At 44.4% G+C, this 16,775-nt stretch overlaps 1 protein-coding gene across 2 annotated transcripts in view; it reads left to right on the forward strand.

The window, feature by feature from the left end:
• Nucleotides 1-16,068, forward strand: part of LOC149361210 (uncharacterized) — a 117,551-nt gene extending 101,483 nt beyond the window's left edge. Inside the window, exons 34-40 of one of the 2 annotated variants that reach the window (XM_089572624.1) lie at nt 3,583-3,746; nt 4,717-4,795; nt 6,605-6,650; nt 9,951-10,027; nt 11,774-11,876; nt 13,862-13,936; nt 15,814-16,068. In XM_089572624.1, coding sequence (XP_089428750.1) covers nt 3,583-3,746; nt 4,717-4,795; nt 6,605-6,650; nt 9,951-10,027; nt 11,774-11,876; nt 13,862-13,936; nt 15,814-15,887 — 618 coding nt within the window. In that variant the 3' untranslated portion in view covers nt 15,888-16,068. Of the gene's footprint in view, nt 1-3,582; nt 3,747-4,716; nt 4,796-6,604; nt 6,651-9,950; nt 10,028-11,773; nt 11,877-12,241; nt 12,385-13,861; nt 13,937-15,813 lie in introns of those variants that run through there. The other variant, XM_089572625.1, reaches the window with a different exon arrangement.
• The last annotated feature ends 707 nt before the right edge of the window (nt 16,069-16,775 follow it).

The following is a 16,775-nucleotide window of genomic DNA, read 5'->3' on the forward strand; positions in this document are numbered from 1 at the left end:
TCATGGTTATCATAGCGGAAGCAGCTTTTCTTGAAGAAACACAGGCACCGGATCCGTACTACCGTGGGTGCACACCTTACGTTCGAACATAATCAACTTCTTTTGAAGAAAGAAGAAAATGCTTGAGAAAAAAACGCCACAGAGGGGGCTGCAACTATTGACGTCAAAATTTGTGTTCGGCAAAAAATTTATTTTAGTTTCAACCTAAGGTCTCTACGAAATATTTTCGGGGCACTTTTGCACTAGGCCGGTGTAAGTTGCATGCAAATAGAAGAAGGGTGGTCCATGATACTCGCTTCTTAACATAAACACATCCGAATTTAGCATAGGGCACAGGCACTGCTGTTCTGTGGGTAACAAAGCACTGCGCGCGGCAACATGCGTAGGTTGCGCTTATGATTTTATGAATCCCACCGTCAGCAAGTACGTGTTTTTCTTTTCCTTCCATATTTTGTAAGATTAGTTGTCAACTAAAATGACTGCCCAACTTAGTTTTCACTTTTATCAACACCGCAGTATCAAGCATGTAAACATTCGCCTATGCTTTACTTGTTTTCGATGATATATCCTAAGCAGCCTCTCATCTCGCTGCCCTTGTCGGCTTTGTCAAAAATATCTGGCTTTTCCCTACTGGCCGGAAATGTGCTGATGCGAGCCTGTACAGTGCTAATCGAGGACACGCTGTATTGCCTATCTATGTTTGTAAAAATTTCCGTCCGGTCCTCAGAGCTTGCCGCTCTATCGCATGAACTTTCTATCATATAGCGCGTCTGTAAGTGCTCAGTGAGGGAAGCATGCATCGTGTATTAATATGTTTTGGTGTAAACGTTTAGATAACTCGTTTCTTTTTTTTTTCCTCGAGCATGGCTACGTGTATTTGGAAGAACAGCTGGCAAAATTACTGCGTTGAACAACATTCGTGTCTAAATATGACATTTGCCCCGTACTAGTAATCGCTGAATAATTCTGTTCTTTGGCGGCCTTTAATTTGTCTTTGCGCCGCTTATGGTACAGTGTATTTTTTTATGAAAAGCAAAGCTGCGCTACTAAACATTAGGAGAGGAACTACAAAAATCCGTTGAAACGCGTATGGCACTTACGCCTTCACGTCATACTTTGTAGTTGAGGACCTGTTCGAGAGAGCATGCATGGTTACCAACAAAATAATTTGATGACATGGACAACTGTACAAGCTTCGCATTTTTTTCTGTATAACAACGTGGAGACGAGGGAAGAGAAATGAAAGGGTCGTTATGGCATACATATGAAGGAAGTCAACATACTTCAAAACCATGGAGCATAGTAGAATGTTTCTATATTTTTAATTTACAGCGTTGAGCAATGGGAGATCAATCGCGTTATTATTGTATGGCTTAGGGGTAATTTATTAGAAAGAAGAAAAATATACAGCCAAATGCCGCCGGCCAGATCCGAACCGACGACCTCCGAATTTCGCGGCCGGAGCTCTACCAACTGGACTACGACATATTTTTTTTTTGTTATTCCGTTCATTTCCGAAAAAAAGAACATCCAGACCAGGCAAATCAGAAAGGCGATCTTGTTTACAGGTACGTGGGCTAATGATAAATGACTCACGTTTTTCACTTTTTCCAGTGACCAGGGCAAAATGTATTGAAACGCGTAAAACGAATACCTGTGCAGCCTCCTCTGAAAACTTTTTCCGATAATATGCGTGTCGAGGACCTCCCCGCAAAGACATGGGTGGCGGAAAAGAAAATGTTTGTACCGTGGGGAGTCGGCTGTCGTGCAGAAAGCCAGAGACTTTACCTTGGGATGCTTTAGAGCAAACTTTGATGAAATATTTCCCTTCAGATCCCCATGGAATTCGGTTTTGCGCAGCCGAGAATGATGATGGTGCTCCGTACGATATCCTAATGCTACTTACTGGGCTTACACAGCATGTGGAAACACCGAATGGCTGTTCGATACACTGATGTCCGTCTCGTAGGTATTCGTCAGTATTATGCTGATTCTATTAGTGAAATCTTAGGGTTTTTAAAACTCAGCCATGTGTACCTCATTGAATAAGAGCACCAAAGGTGTACAGAGGCCGATACATAGGAACATGCAAGGCTATTTCAACAAAATCTATGCAGAGATGTTTTTCGGTAACATTGAATAAATGTTCCCTTGAGAATCGGGCACACACCCAAGAAGCACATGTAATCGGCCCAGTATTGCAAATGGATGGCTTCACTCTGGTGCTTTTTAGGACCAGCCTTTGCCACTACGTTTCCTGCATTGGGCCGATTAGGTGTGCTGTTTGGGTACGTTTCAGGTTGCTTGGACGATTTCACGGAAATAGCCATAGGTTCCGCCAGCAGCATGACAAACAGCTGATACAGCTAACATCTGTAAAGCTCTTGCCAAACGAACGTGACAAACAGTACGCAAAAAAAACGGATCCTCAGCATCTCCCAAGAAGACGACTCGTTTTACGACTTGACGTTAGAATAACTGCGACAAGGAAAGGCTACTGGAGCGTAGACTACGAAAAGATTTGTTCTACTTTTCACATGACATGAAGCCCAGATAAACACACAAACGATTACGTGTAGTTTTTGTGTATTCATCTTCGAAAATTGAAAAACCTGCAGCAAATACGACAGTCTGGCGGCAAAAAAACAAAAAAACAAATTACATACAGCTGCTCGAGCAACACGGGAATTCGCTTTGCCCTCCTTTTTTCTTTTTTGTTCCTCAACTCCTCTGTCTGCTGCCTCCAGTATGAGCCACTTCCTTTAGTTTTTTAGTAGAATTCCAGATTATAACTTGGAGACGATAACGAAGCCATATTCTTCAATATCCGAGGCTCTGTTCCCCAGTCGCCCTCCCACAACCAGACATATTTTTGCCAATTGACAGAACTTTTACTTATAATACGAATTACTTCAGCGTATTAACTGCATGACTTACGGTTTTCTTGTAAAGAGAATAAGGCTAATTATCGGTATATGCCAACACCTGTACTTCACATGACTGCTACACATACCCACAGATTGAATTATTTCCGAGAATACTCCTGCCTAAGGGGTGGATGGCTGTCCAATGTTCTGCCTTCCATGGTATTTATGTTGTATGTAACCTATAAAATGAGTGTGTTCACCAACATTACCCTCATCCACAGTGGCGGACGTAGTGCGTACTGTATTCCCGCGAGTGTAACGTGGAGTGTGAAATACATATGTATGTCATAACGAACCCCTCATTCACCTTCCCTTGTCTCATCAATAGCTTAACAAGGGTCTCTGTTCTGACAGTCTTGATGCCATAAGTAGCATAAGAGGATTCCCCAGCCTTCCACTCCAGCGCCTGACTGAATTGTTTATGGTGTGCAGGAATTATAAGGGGCCATGTGGTCGGAAGTGCCTGCCTTACCAGAGCCCCAGGTCTTTTGTACTGGTCTCTGCCTCCGCCCTTTATTTCCCTCTCTTTTTTTTTTTGAGAAAGGCGACTGCTTTTCAGAGCTCAGCAAGCACGAACGATGAGTGCCGCCAATAAACTTCTCTGAAAACTACGTTTGGGTGCTCTATCATGAGCATGCATTTCTGTGCCTCGCAGTCTGCCGTGGTGCGCGTGATCCATCAGTTCCGGCTCATGTTCCACCAGCTCTCCATGCGCATGGTGCACGAGGGCAGGCTGCCCGACGCTGAGCTGCTCTTTTTCCTCACTTTCGAGGAGATTGGCCAGCTGCTGAGGACAAGATCACCCGAACTGGTGCTTAAGTGAGGACGGTTTTTTTTTTGCTCTGCGAAAATAGCGTCTCATGGGCATCGCTTGCGATGCTGGCCTCCGCACGCTAATAATATTAGTAGTAGAGCTGACGTCAGCGTCTCCATGCGAGGTATGCACTCTTAAATCTTACACAACAAAGAGTTCCAAATTCACGACACAGTCTATGGCTTTGATGACGACCTCAGTATTCATGATTATTTGTTTATTTTTGCTATACTGCGGTGACGCGAGTTCACAGCTGAGGGAAATCATAAACAACCGACAAAATGGGACTAGAGCAAAGCCATGAAAAAAACAAAATTGTTCCCTTTCATAATCAAAAGATCACTTTGCAGTCGCGTTAAACCACAGCAGGAAAATAGATCTCTTGGAAGAAACCCATCTGCACGATACCACTTGGAGAAAGCAAAATGTGCATTGTTGTTATGTGGACGAAATTCGATGTGACGTTCTGCAGATGACTGCGCCGACTTGGTAGAAATAGCGATGGTGAATCGCCGATTATGGATTGATATTGAGTTGGAGGTTGGAGGTTGTGTTCTTTCTAAAGTTAGAATGTTGTTACGAGCCACGGGTGAGGACGACGAATCTATGCTTGAATTGGACAGAAGCTCAAACTATTTTTCTTTTGCAGTCATATTCTAAAAGGATTAAAAAGCTATCTTGTACGCCTTAACATTTGAGGTCAACTGCAAGTAGCCTTACCGAGAATGCATTGGTATAAACGGCTGCTATGGCTCATTCTTCTTCAGCACCTCAATAAACAGGTACCGTGCAGATGACTGACAACAGGAAAAATTAGGGGTGCTTTGGAGCCATTGTGAACGTCACAGCATGCTTGTGATTATTGCGACAACCTAGTGTCTTAAAATAGGGTACGCACATCTTCTGGACACATGTGAAGCGTATCTTCCTTCAGAGTCCAACAAAAAACTGTCGTATGTGGTGGCGTTTTTCCAGGGCTCAGCGACGCAAGGGAATTCACACAAAAATGGATATGGACCATTACCCGTCTGTCTTCGTCGGCGTCCCAAAGCCGGTACACGTCAATTTGTTTGTCAATTCGGAGCCTCAGTTCTGCTTTCTTATCGAACAAAATATCCTTTTGATTTATATTTGAAGCATACTAAAAAGGTGATCGCAAGACAAGTGAGCAGCTTCTACTAGAATGTGGCGGTATCCATCCGGATGTCGACGCAGGCACAGTCGCTTTCCCTGAGACCTTACGGTTTAGATATAGTGTTCATGTGAATGAATCTGAGCTGGAAGTTAGGAAAAAGCGATTGATTGGAAGACTGGTGGCTCAAAATCAGGCCGGTGACATAAGGTTACAAACTTATAATTAAAAATTGTATCTAAAGAAACTGGCGAATTTAAAATGTTGTTAACTTTTATGGTTTGTTTAATGTGTTTTAAAGACGGAAAGGAAAGAAAGAGAAAGATGGCAACAGCCACCACCACGTTCCAAGGGGACGCTTCAATATTTCGTCAACCCATCCATGGGGAAGAAAAAGTTTGAGTTTTTAACAATTACTACACCTCACACTTTCTTGTTAAGAGCAAACTTATTTTTCCTAAGCTCACAAACAACTAAATCCTCCTCTAGTTTTTTTTTTCCTTTCCTTTTATGCTTTGCAAATTCTGCACACAAGTATAGCGCAAGCCGTTTCCACCATAGCAAGTGTGAAAAATTTAAACATCTAACTTCAGGCCCTTTTCCCGAAAACAATAAACTACTGAGAAAGTCAAGAAGTTTCCTTCGCCATAACTGAGAGCAAAAACATCACTTTTATTTCTTTAAAGTCCACTTTTTTTTATGGTCTTTCATAAGGAACGGGGTTGCAGTAAGATAATGTGACATTTTTTTTTATCATGACAGGTATGGTGTAAATATCTAAGAAGTTTGACGCGAACACGTATGTGAAAAAAAAAACGGTTTTGACAATGGTACCATATATTTCGGTAGAGAAACAACAACCACTGGTAAATAGCTTGTTCTATTGGTGTAATAACCGAGAATTTGTACCTGTGCACAGGAACAGTTCTAAACTGGTTCCTGATTAAACAGCGGTAAATAAAGAAGCTAGACGCAGTTTTGTGGCCAATTTAAAATGCAAGTCATATAATACAGTCTGTTACTATGAACCCAGGCAGTTATCACTGCAAGCAAAGTATTAAAGGTCTTGTTTTTTATGACTAGAACAATGAAGAAAAATTTAGGCGAGAATACTTTTGGACAGAACGTTTAAATAAATGTCTCAAAAATTGCGTCCAAGATACTTTGCAACAGACCCATACAGGAAACCGTAACCGCTTCGCTATAAATACTCCCGCCATTCCTTGAGTTGCCAATGAAGAGAATGTTTGGTCTTTAAAAGACTTCCGGGTGGTTGAAATTTCCGGAGCACTTCACTACAGCGTCCCGTCTCTCATAGCCTGAGTAGCTTCGGGATGTTAAACTCCAATAAACCTAAACCTTAAAGTACCCACAAGGCCACCCTTACAAATGGGGTCGAAGTAATGATAGCGGCGAAATACTAGGGTGTTCACTTAGCAAAAAGAAATTCGCTCTAGGTGATGAGAATAATGATATGGTAAAGTCTTATTACAATGAATTAGTTAATGTCGCAAAATTGTCGGTGCCCTGCTGCCGCGCACGAGAGAAAGGGTTCAAAACCAAGCCCTCTCACGCGCTTTCACATGCGTATGCATAAAATGGATTATCATTGCCCTATGCCCTATACTTACTGAGAAAAGAAAATTGCAACAACTAGGAAATACTTTATTCTCTTAGTGATTCCACAATAACGCTTCTCTTTCAATAATCCGCCAACTGGTGCTGTTTCAGATTGAAAGAACAAGAAAACCAGTTGAAGGAGACTTTGAAATCAAAGGCAAGTGCCCCCACTGCTTCCAGCGTCATTACAGTTTTGTTATCAGGGAGGCGGGATGCGCACCTTCGATTCTGCCTGTACTACGTCATAAGTATTATACTGCACTGAAAGAACAAGGAACGAAAAGAACATGACCGGACAATTGCTACACATTTTGCGCGCCTCGCAAAATAGACTGAAAGCTGTGTCGGGTATGGATCGGACAATCTGTAGTGTCCAAGGCAGACTCTGAATTGCATTTGCGCCAGTTCTCCCTCTTTATGACTCCCATGTGCTCCTTGGCGCCAAATGTGTGCACAGAGGTGGATAGAGAGGGGGATAAATGAGGTACACAGTGAAGCGGGTCGACGGAAACGCCTCTTGCAGCGAGGCTCAAACATCATACACGCAGCGCTTGCATCTACGTGACCTGTCGCGGAATTGCGTGTGTTCATTTCCCATGTTCTATTACTGTTGCACATGTTACGCTGTGTTACTGCGCCACGTGCACCAAGGGGGAAGGGCCTCGTCAGGCTTGTATGCCTTTTGCCCTCCCCCTCAAGTATTTACACATACTTGAAATAAACATTTTTCCTTCCTTCCTTTAAAACCTCCATCACCCTTTCGGCTTTTGTTCCTCGTACGCCCCCCTGCTTCGGCATGTGTGGAAGGCACTGTGGGTCTTTCATGCTCAAGCCGCGTCGCCTCACCGTCGGCAGTGCCCACTGCGTGCTCCTGAAGCCGACTCCAAAACGCGTCTCATTCTACGCTGCACGAAATGTGGGCTCAAAATGAGTTCCCTCGCTTTCTTTCTTTACTGGCCTTCAGTACGCCGTAACACAAACTCAGCAGCGGGGTCTGTTATCGCTGGTGCATGCCGTTGTCCCAGTGAGGCTCGTGACATAGAGCATTTTGGAAGAAAAAAACGAAGAGGCTCGCGCTCACAAGCTCACTGTCCCTTTCGAAACGCAGAGCCCTTCTTTGCATTTTCTTTCCCTCAGCACGAGCGCCTCCCCTCGCACTCTCCGCTGTCGTGAACAGCCAGGAGGGCGAAATAGTTTCTCATTCTGTGCTGAGTACAGCGTTGATTTGACTGTATCCACATCCCTAGTACCCGTATGAGTGTCTTCTCTGGTATTGGTTCTCCTTCGAGGTAAACTTGTAGTCCTTGCGCTATTAAAGGCATCTACACTTCAAGTGGCCCGCATGATTACGCGCATCTCACACAGACGTCATGGCATGCGCGAAGAAGAGACACTCAAGCTGGTCAGGAGCCTAGTGGTCAGCCGGGCGACATACAGTCTCCCGTACTACAATCATATCAAAAGTGAAATACAACAGGCGGACGCGATTTTACGCAAAGCGTATAAAACCGCGCTTCGGCTACCCCATAACACCTCAACTGAAAAGCTCTTAGCCTTGGGACTGCACAACACGTTCGAGGAATTACGGGAAGCGCAGCATGTTGCCCAAATGCGCAGACTACAGCAGACCTCCACAGGCAGAGTTCTTTTAAAGAAACTGGGCTACACCGAACAAATTCGAGAAATATTGAGAACTAAAACGATCCCCGATGAGTACCGCAGCACGCTCAGGGTGGCACCAATACCAAGAAACATGGACCCGAACCTCCACAAAGACCGAAGAGAGGCAAGGGCCGACCGCTTACAGAAAACACACGCATCCCAGGATACAACAGTGTATGTCGACGCTGCCACATATGCCATGACTAGGGGACAAGGCACCAACAACGCAGTGGCAACTGTAGTCAACTCGGAATTACACGAGATTACCAGCGCCTCCCTGCAAGACTGCACGATAGCTGAGGCTGAAGAAGCGGCCGTCGCTCTAGCGGCAGCGGAGGGCTATCGGACTGGGCGGTCACTGACAATTCTTACTGATTCACAAGCAGCCTGCCGCAACTATCTTTGCGGCAGAGTAGGTCACAGAGCGCTCCGCATACTCCGCTCTGTAGACTGCAAGACGCTACAAACACATGCAAAACCACACAAGCCGATCAAACATAAGATCATCTGGGTACCGGGGCACACGGGGGTGGCAGGAAACCAAGAGGCAGACAGGATAGCTCGAGGATATACTAACTACCGAGCATCCAACGTCAACGACCTTGAGGAATCCCTGCCAGTACCTCAGGAATACTCGGCCATACTCAACAACTACAAAGGCAGCAGGATGCGGTACCCACCACCGCACAAATCTTTAAACAAAGAAGAGGCTGTCACATGGAGACAACTTCAAACGGGGTCATATCCAAATCTAAACACACTAAGTAAAATTTACCCCACACTTTACGCACACAATTGTCCGTGGTGCCATGAAAAACCTACACTGTATCACATCACATGGGCATGTCAGAAAGTCGACATCGTCCCAGTTATACAAAACCCCAGTGTGGAGCAATGGGAGGGTCTGCTCTCCAGCGACTGCCGCGATGACCAGATCGGTTTGATACGGCGAGCTCAGCTGACGGCAGCATCCAGCGGAGCCCTGGAATAGGGGCAACCGACCGTTGCGGATGGACTCATCTGACCACATAAAAAAAAAGCACTTGTGCTAGAGCCAAATAAAGTTATCCTATCCTATTCTGTGCTGCCCTCTGAGTATAAAATATGAACCATGCGCCAATAAATCATTACTCCGTTCATCATGCATTCCTTCGGAATCGCATTCACTGATGAGCAGCAGGCCTGTACCAACCCGCTCCTCATCGATACCACTAGTAAAACGTTCATATGCCAAGCCCCCACCGACCTCCGTTTAATAAATAAGGACAATATGCATTAGACACCCATTTTACATAGCTTCAAAGCGCCATCTCTGAATTTCAGTGTGGAAGCAGAATTTACTGGTATGGTCTATGCGCATACCTCTTCTACGGAGGACAGTTCAGTAGTAAAACTAAAGTTTGATATCGCATAGACGCTGATAGATCTCGCAGTGCTTAAAGCTGGCGATGGCACAGTGGTTATGGCGCTCCTCTGCTGACCCGAAACACGCAGGTTTGATCCCAGCCGCAGCGGTCGAAGTTTGGTAGAGGCAGAATTGTAGAGGCCAGTTTACTGTGTGATGCCAGCTCACGTTAAAGAACCCCCGGGGCCCGAAATTTGCTGAGCCCTTTGCTACGGTGCTGTAACAGCCTAAGTCGCTTTCGGACATTAAAACCCTTAAATAATTCTCGTTAAAGCATCACAACTTACTAATCATGTCCAGCTCCGTACAGCACGAATCAACCGCATAGCTCTGGCTAGTACTTTGTTGCCTTTCTTGCATTGTTTTCTCTTCGTGACCAACTTTTTCCAGGCAATCCGATGTCCCAGGGCGTTGCAGAGGGCAAGGCTCGTGTGGCGCCCACATTTGAAGAGGCTCATCTGATACAGGTAGCGCATCCTCGCACTCTTTGCCGACATTTCCGGGAAATACCACGATTAATACCGACGACACAACTCATCGGACTTTATGTGTTTAGCCCTTGCTGTGCCGACCAGATATATAGCTTAGGTAAATTATCGCTTGTCCTTTAGAGATCCTTCCTGCGCAATTGCTCATTTTCTTTTACCGAGGTTCACCGTATATGCCAAACTGGTTATTCTATGCTTTATATTTTCTTTTCAGCGAAAGTTTTTAAATGTAATTGAATGTAATTTAAATATTGGAATGGAAACAGGCCACGGGGGCAGACAACTCACAACCAATCACAAGGTCCCGTGACCTCGCTATACCAATCGCCGTGACCCAGGGGCCGCCTGTTTTTTCGTGACACGGGCGGACACGCGGACGGACATTGCCTTTTCTCGAGAACATGGCCTCTAAGGTTATCACATTATTACAGGAATGGATCAGTTCTACACATTACAAGGAGTTCCTTTCTTGGAACTTGAATACTATGAACCGATCAGAACCATTCAGGGTTCTTATCTTCAGATCCGGTCTACTGTGGGTAACAACCGCAACACCGCACTGTGGGTAGCAGTGAATCCAGAGAGTTTTCACGGTCGTCCTCGGAATAACTACTCCTTTTTCCGTAGCTTACTTTAAAGGTAATGAAGTCAGATTTGCTACCCCGGAGAAGGCGGTAGACAGTTGCGCTATACAAAAAATCCAGGCCACTCAGAACAATTTCACCAACCTTGTGAATGACAGCAGGATTATGTACCACATTTTGCTGAAGCCGCGGCTACTGCCTTCTGGTCTGCAATCAACAGCCGTAACTGTTTGCGTTCATAACCGAAGGCAAGCACGTAAATGAAAATCGCCTACAGCCAGCCCTTTTTTCTTAAATACCCCCCGAGCGTCGTTTTGCCGTAGCGTCAGTGCGTTGTGACGGTGACTCAGTATGGCAGCACCATCTGTTCAGTCATGAGCCTATACTCCCTGGTTTTGCCACTCTTCGCCAAGAGAACCTCTTGGCACGATGCTCAGCGAACGCTTTCGCGATACGGGCGAAAAAACTGCCCTTCTGCAAGAAACCACCTGTTATCAAAGGTATGCAAATGGGAACTTCAATGTGCACTGTGAATTCAGTGCGCGGTATTGCGCCTTCAGGAGAAATGTCATGCGTAAAAAATCAAGACTATAGAGCAGCATGAAATGGGCAATAAAACCTGAATGTTCCAAATAACTGTGGAAGTTTGTGCGCCCGAACGTGAGGCAGACGTTTGGACAGACTCGTAGAGAAGGCCACTGCAATCGCCTAGTTGAAGTAAGCTCTTGCAGTGCGCAAAAAAAAAATGAGTATAAAGCCGTATAGACATTCCATCTCTATCAATCTTATGCCACCATGAGTGGGGATCGAACCTGCAAACTTGTGGTCTGTAGCAGAGCAACACAGCTACTAGCCCACCACGGTCATTGTAGACTGAGAGGTAATACATTGAAACGTCAACAGTTGTCATGAATGGGGTCTTGGCGCTAAACTCTTTTTACAATGTCTGACCACTAACTAGCCCAGTAGGCAATTCTATAAAGTTTGGTTTGGTTTGGTTTATTGGGGTTTAACGTCCCAAAGCGACTAAGCTTATGAGAGACGCCGTAGTGAAGGGCTCCGCAAAAATTTCGACCACCTGGGGTTCTTTAACGTAAGCTCTTATGGATCGCGCAATTCTTGCTTTTCCTTGCGCGTGCAGAAAGGTGAAATACTGATAACCACTGCAACGGACACTGGTTGGACGCCTTATTTTCCTCTTCTGGCTGGTGTGGTGACCGAAATAGGTGGCCCACTATCTCACGGTGAGTTTCTCCTTGAGCGTTTTGTATTTAAATATTTTTACCACATCATGAACATGTTATGCTTGCATGTTCCTGGAGGCCAGTCCAAAATAAATTTGTCCGCGGCGGTTCATGCTCCCGGAATGCAATTCTTGGCAATCAAGCCCCACGACACTAAAATTTTGCAGCCGTTGTTCTGTGTAATGCAAACGAGCTAAATCTATAATGAAATATGTATTCAGAGATATAAATCTATATTGAAAGTAGTATATTGAAATGTGAACAAAAGTTGCAAACAATTTTTATGGACAAGGGAGATGAATCAGGTTAAGTGAGAGTATCGTTAATTTTGTTTTGGCATTCATCCTGGCGATCACATTTAAAAGCGAAAGAGGCGCACCCGGAAACCTTCAAGAGCCGCTCGTCGCAGATCGTCTACATCCGACAGCAAGTAGCCTATGTAGTAAGCCGGTTCAGTAGCCTGGCCGACAGTACGAGAGGACGAAGAAATTGAGGAAGAAGTTGAAGTGTTTCTGGAAAAGCTCACGGCTTACGCCTGGGACCCGTTCAGCAGAAGGGAAAATTTTCCTATAGAATTTCTAGTGGCCTATAGAGAATTTCCGCTATAGGCCAGTAGAAATAGTAGAACTGGCTCAGCGCTGTTCTGGTTTCCTGTTTATTTATTTATTTATTTATTTATTTATTTATTTATTTATTTATTTATTTATTTATTTATTTATTTATTTATTTATTTATTTATTTATTTATTTATTTATTTATTTATTTATTTATTTATTTATTTATTTATTTATTTATTTATTTATTTATTTATACAAATACCTCACAGCTTCCACACTTGGAACATTGTGTGAGGGGAGGGGTTACAATATTTAGCAGACAAAAGATGGTACAAAGTGGAAAAGTATAAAAGTAAATAATATTAAATACATTGGAATGCAAACATTTATTAAAACGTACTAGAAAGAAAACCGTATTATATTGACACAGAAGAAAAAACAGCAAACGCATAGTGGCACTGGTTGGTTTATGGGGTTTAACGTCCCAAAGCGACTGAGCATAGTGGCACTGCATGGATTCCACTACACATACGAACGCAATTTATGTACTATATCATGGATGCATAAAGGTGGTCAATTCGTTTTTGAACATTAGTGCGTCACGTATGGTAGCAATGCAATCCGGAAGACCATTCCAACACTTGATAGCAGGTGGCAAAGCAGAAGAATTAAACGCGAGTGTTCCGCCGATCAGACGTTGGAAGCTAAGATTATTATGTAGGCAACGTGAAGTGCGCATTGGGCGTCTAAGTGGCAGTGTGGACGCGTGACGACTGTATATTGGTTTCTGTAGTAAGCAAAGAAGTGCGATATCCCTACGTGTCTTTAAACTTGTTAGCGATAAAGATAACTTGATGCTTGTTACGCTGGAATGACAGTTTAGTCGTGAGAAAAAAAACTCTCTGAACGGTTCTGAATTGCTTCGAGGGAATGAATTCAATAAGCCTGATGTGGTGACCAGATAGCTGATGCATATTCTAGTTGGGGACGGACAGATGTTAAGTATGCTAGCTTGTGGGTAGAAACAGGTGCGCTATGAAGATTTCTCGTCAGGTACCCAAGCGTGCGCGATGCTTTGCAGTTATGTTTTGAATATGTTCCGCCCAAGATAGATTTGAAGTCACATAAATGCCGAGGTAAATATAGGAAGACGTGCGGGATAGCGTGACACTGTTAAGGGAATAAGTGAATAGCGAGTTTTAATGCTTCCGGCAAACTGTCATGCTTTACATTTGTCAGTCTTAAGTGTCATTTGCCAGAATGTGCACCAGTTAGCTACTCATTCAAGGTCCTGCTGAAGAATTGCATGGTCAGTGGTTGAGCGGATTTGACGATAAATTATGCAGCCATCGGTCATATGCTATATATTGCTATATATTTGCTTTTTCTTTTTCGCAACAACCCGAGCGTTTCTTCTGTCCACCTCAGGCGCTGTGGTTGCTCGCGAGTACGGCCTGCCATGCGTAGTTGGAATCGAAGGAATCACCTCGATGCTGGCTACCGGTACGTATCCCCTCTTTTGTACCGGTACGTATCCCCTCATGATTATAATTCCTGACCTGCTATAGGCCTAGACTAGGGTATAGCCTGTAGCCTGTGTTGACTAATCTTAGAGGTGCGCTTCCCTAATGTCTTTACATAGTGTTAAGTCCACTAACTTCGAACTATTGTTGTCACGTTCAACTGCCATCCTTTCGGTAAGTACAAAGCCGATTTCCCTATTCTCCAACCTAGTCAGGAAATATATTACCGTCGACATTTCTAATATTCTCCTTGACCACTTAAGGAAGCATAGCAGAGTCGGATGCAAACGCTGATATGCTTGCAGTGAACAGAAAGAGACCAGGAAACAATGGGTGGGTACTTGAATTCACGGGAGAGCTGCGCGACGTTTAACGCCTTGCAAATGGCGGCCGTGGAGACACCTGGCTGTACCTGAGAGAGAATTAACTCCCACTGCGTCCGAATTACTTCGGCGTGTTTTTGGATGACATAAAAAAGCAATCACCCTGCGAAAAGCTCGAAATATGGGCCAGTAGGTGTATACTTAAGGGGAAATCAATCAAACAGGTGAGATACGAGACGAGAGAGACATATACATGACGGTTGTTCTGGCAACTGAGTTTTACTAAATTAAATACGTCTCCATCAAGACAAAACAGGGCATCTGCAGCAACACAAATAACAATTATCCAAAAATGATAGACAGAGAGCAAGTCTATCGCCAGTTATCCAAAAAGCAGACCCTTTTCCAGCAAGTAGATCCAAGTTTGGATGATGCAATTGTCACCATGCATACTAAAATAGTAAACATCGAGAATTTCGCGTTTTTCTGTGCCCGAGCCTCTTCCAAGAAAGCTGGCATTACTGAACTGCAGAGGTGCAGCCGCCCCAATGGCAAGAATGAGGCAAGTTTGCTCCGTCAATAGGATCCCAGAAAGCGTGCCATTCGCGCAGTCTGCCATTGATACACCAGCCTGTTTGCCCGATTTCAGCGTTGTGGCATATGAGAAGGTTGTTATACACCACACACGTCGCGCATGTCTCAAAAAAGTTCTCAGGCTTCGTCGTATACACTGGGTTCTTCAGCTTGCCTCGTGAAATATATGACAAACACATTAATTAAGAAAGTATGTGTGAGAGACTTCGTAAAAGTTGTGTTTGCAGCTACTCGCAAGGTTTACAGCTAGTTCTCGCGTATTCCGCGAAGTAGGTAAAGAAATCCAGTGTGTACGAAATTGCATGAGAACTTTTCGGCGATATCTATCGCAAGTGTACTTATGGGGTTCCTCTGACATAATAAAAGGTCCCACAGGTCACTGTATAAATAATAGCCTGCTCAAAAACCGCGCGTTTTGGATCCTGCTGGCGGAGTACACTTGCCTCGCGACTGCCATGTTCGAGCCTGCTATAGGCTGTTCACCAAGGTCATCTTTACTGGAAGAGACTGGGGCAAAGAGCAACGGCCCGATTCTCGAAGCCTACTACATCAGAAGGCATGAAAAATGCATCAAAGCAGGCGCGGTCAGTTTACTGGAAAAAGAATTTGATTATCCAGAGCACTGGTGATAGATTTTCCGTCTATTTATGATAATCGGTTGATTATGCTTGGTTGGGCTACGCATGCTCTCTTCGCTTTGCTGAGGGAGGTATATGGTTCGATAAGTCGTAGTTGTTAGACTTGTTTTCATGTGTGCTTCCATTTTCTCGTCCTGATTCTGCTTGACTCTCTTACTCCTAAACACTAGCTCCTCAAAACGTTCTCCTATTTCCGCTAAAGTAGGGCAGTCGCCATGTCTCGCGAGCACAATATATAAATATGGGCGCAGTGTTTTACATACTAAAAAGTTTTCAACGATGCACGTCAATTATTTCTTTAGGTGATTATATCCAGCTGGATGGAAACACTGGAGTCATAAGGAAAATATCACCGCCGTCAACCGAGGAAGACTGAGAAACCTGCCAAAAGTGCTGCCGATAGCGATGACTACCTCTTTGGCTTACACCTTCAAGGATCATGCGAATATTGACTCAGCGGAAATGAACAGCTTTTTAGGGTTGACTAATAAACACTAAGATAACCAGTTCATGTGTAGAATACATGTACTTATGGAAAATAAAATCCCGCCACCTCACCTCCGCGAACCTCCATTGCAGTAGGAGGAAAATGAACTTCCCTCTAACTTCATACTGTTGATATATAATTAAACATCTACGTCCAGAAAAAACTGACCGGCCCGCGTCCGGCTCGTAGGCATGAGAACGGCTTTCGGAGTATTGTAGAAGACTGGTCGCTGCCTGCTTTTGTTGCCTGAAACTGTTGAAAGCACTCGCCAAATCTTCTTCAGCCTCAGTGGCGTGCTTTGGCGTCCTTGAACGCCGTCACATCTCCACATACGGCTACATAAAGCTGCCGCTAGCGGCATAGACGGCCCTTTCTATGTCTTCGCTCACCGTGCCAAAATGATGGAACACAGCTGCAGCGTTAGACTAGCCCAGGGTTTAGAAATTCAAAATGAATGAATGAATGAATGAATGAATGAATGAATGAATGAATGAAACGGACAGAACCGGGTATCGGAGGGATGTGCGAGAGGTCTTTGTCCTGCACCGCACATAGGCTGCTGCTGATGATTTAGATCCATTAACTCTATAGCGGCATTTAAACACATTACTGCTGACTGCCACACACTCAAGACTGCACATTCCATCTACCAACTCTACACACAGAACCCCGGTATCATCAGCTTACACGAGATTCATATACATTCCTAAATGCACATAATATTCACATCTATACCCGAACACATGTTGACGCATGCGACGAGCCGCCATCCTTCCG

This window comes from Amblyomma mixtum, chromosome 2 (assembly GCF_055824585.1).
Source record: "Amblyomma mixtum isolate Tamu chromosome 2, ASM5582458v1, whole genome shotgun sequence".
NCBI classification, from domain to species: domain Eukaryota; kingdom Metazoa; phylum Arthropoda; class Arachnida; order Ixodida; family Ixodidae; genus Amblyomma; species Amblyomma mixtum.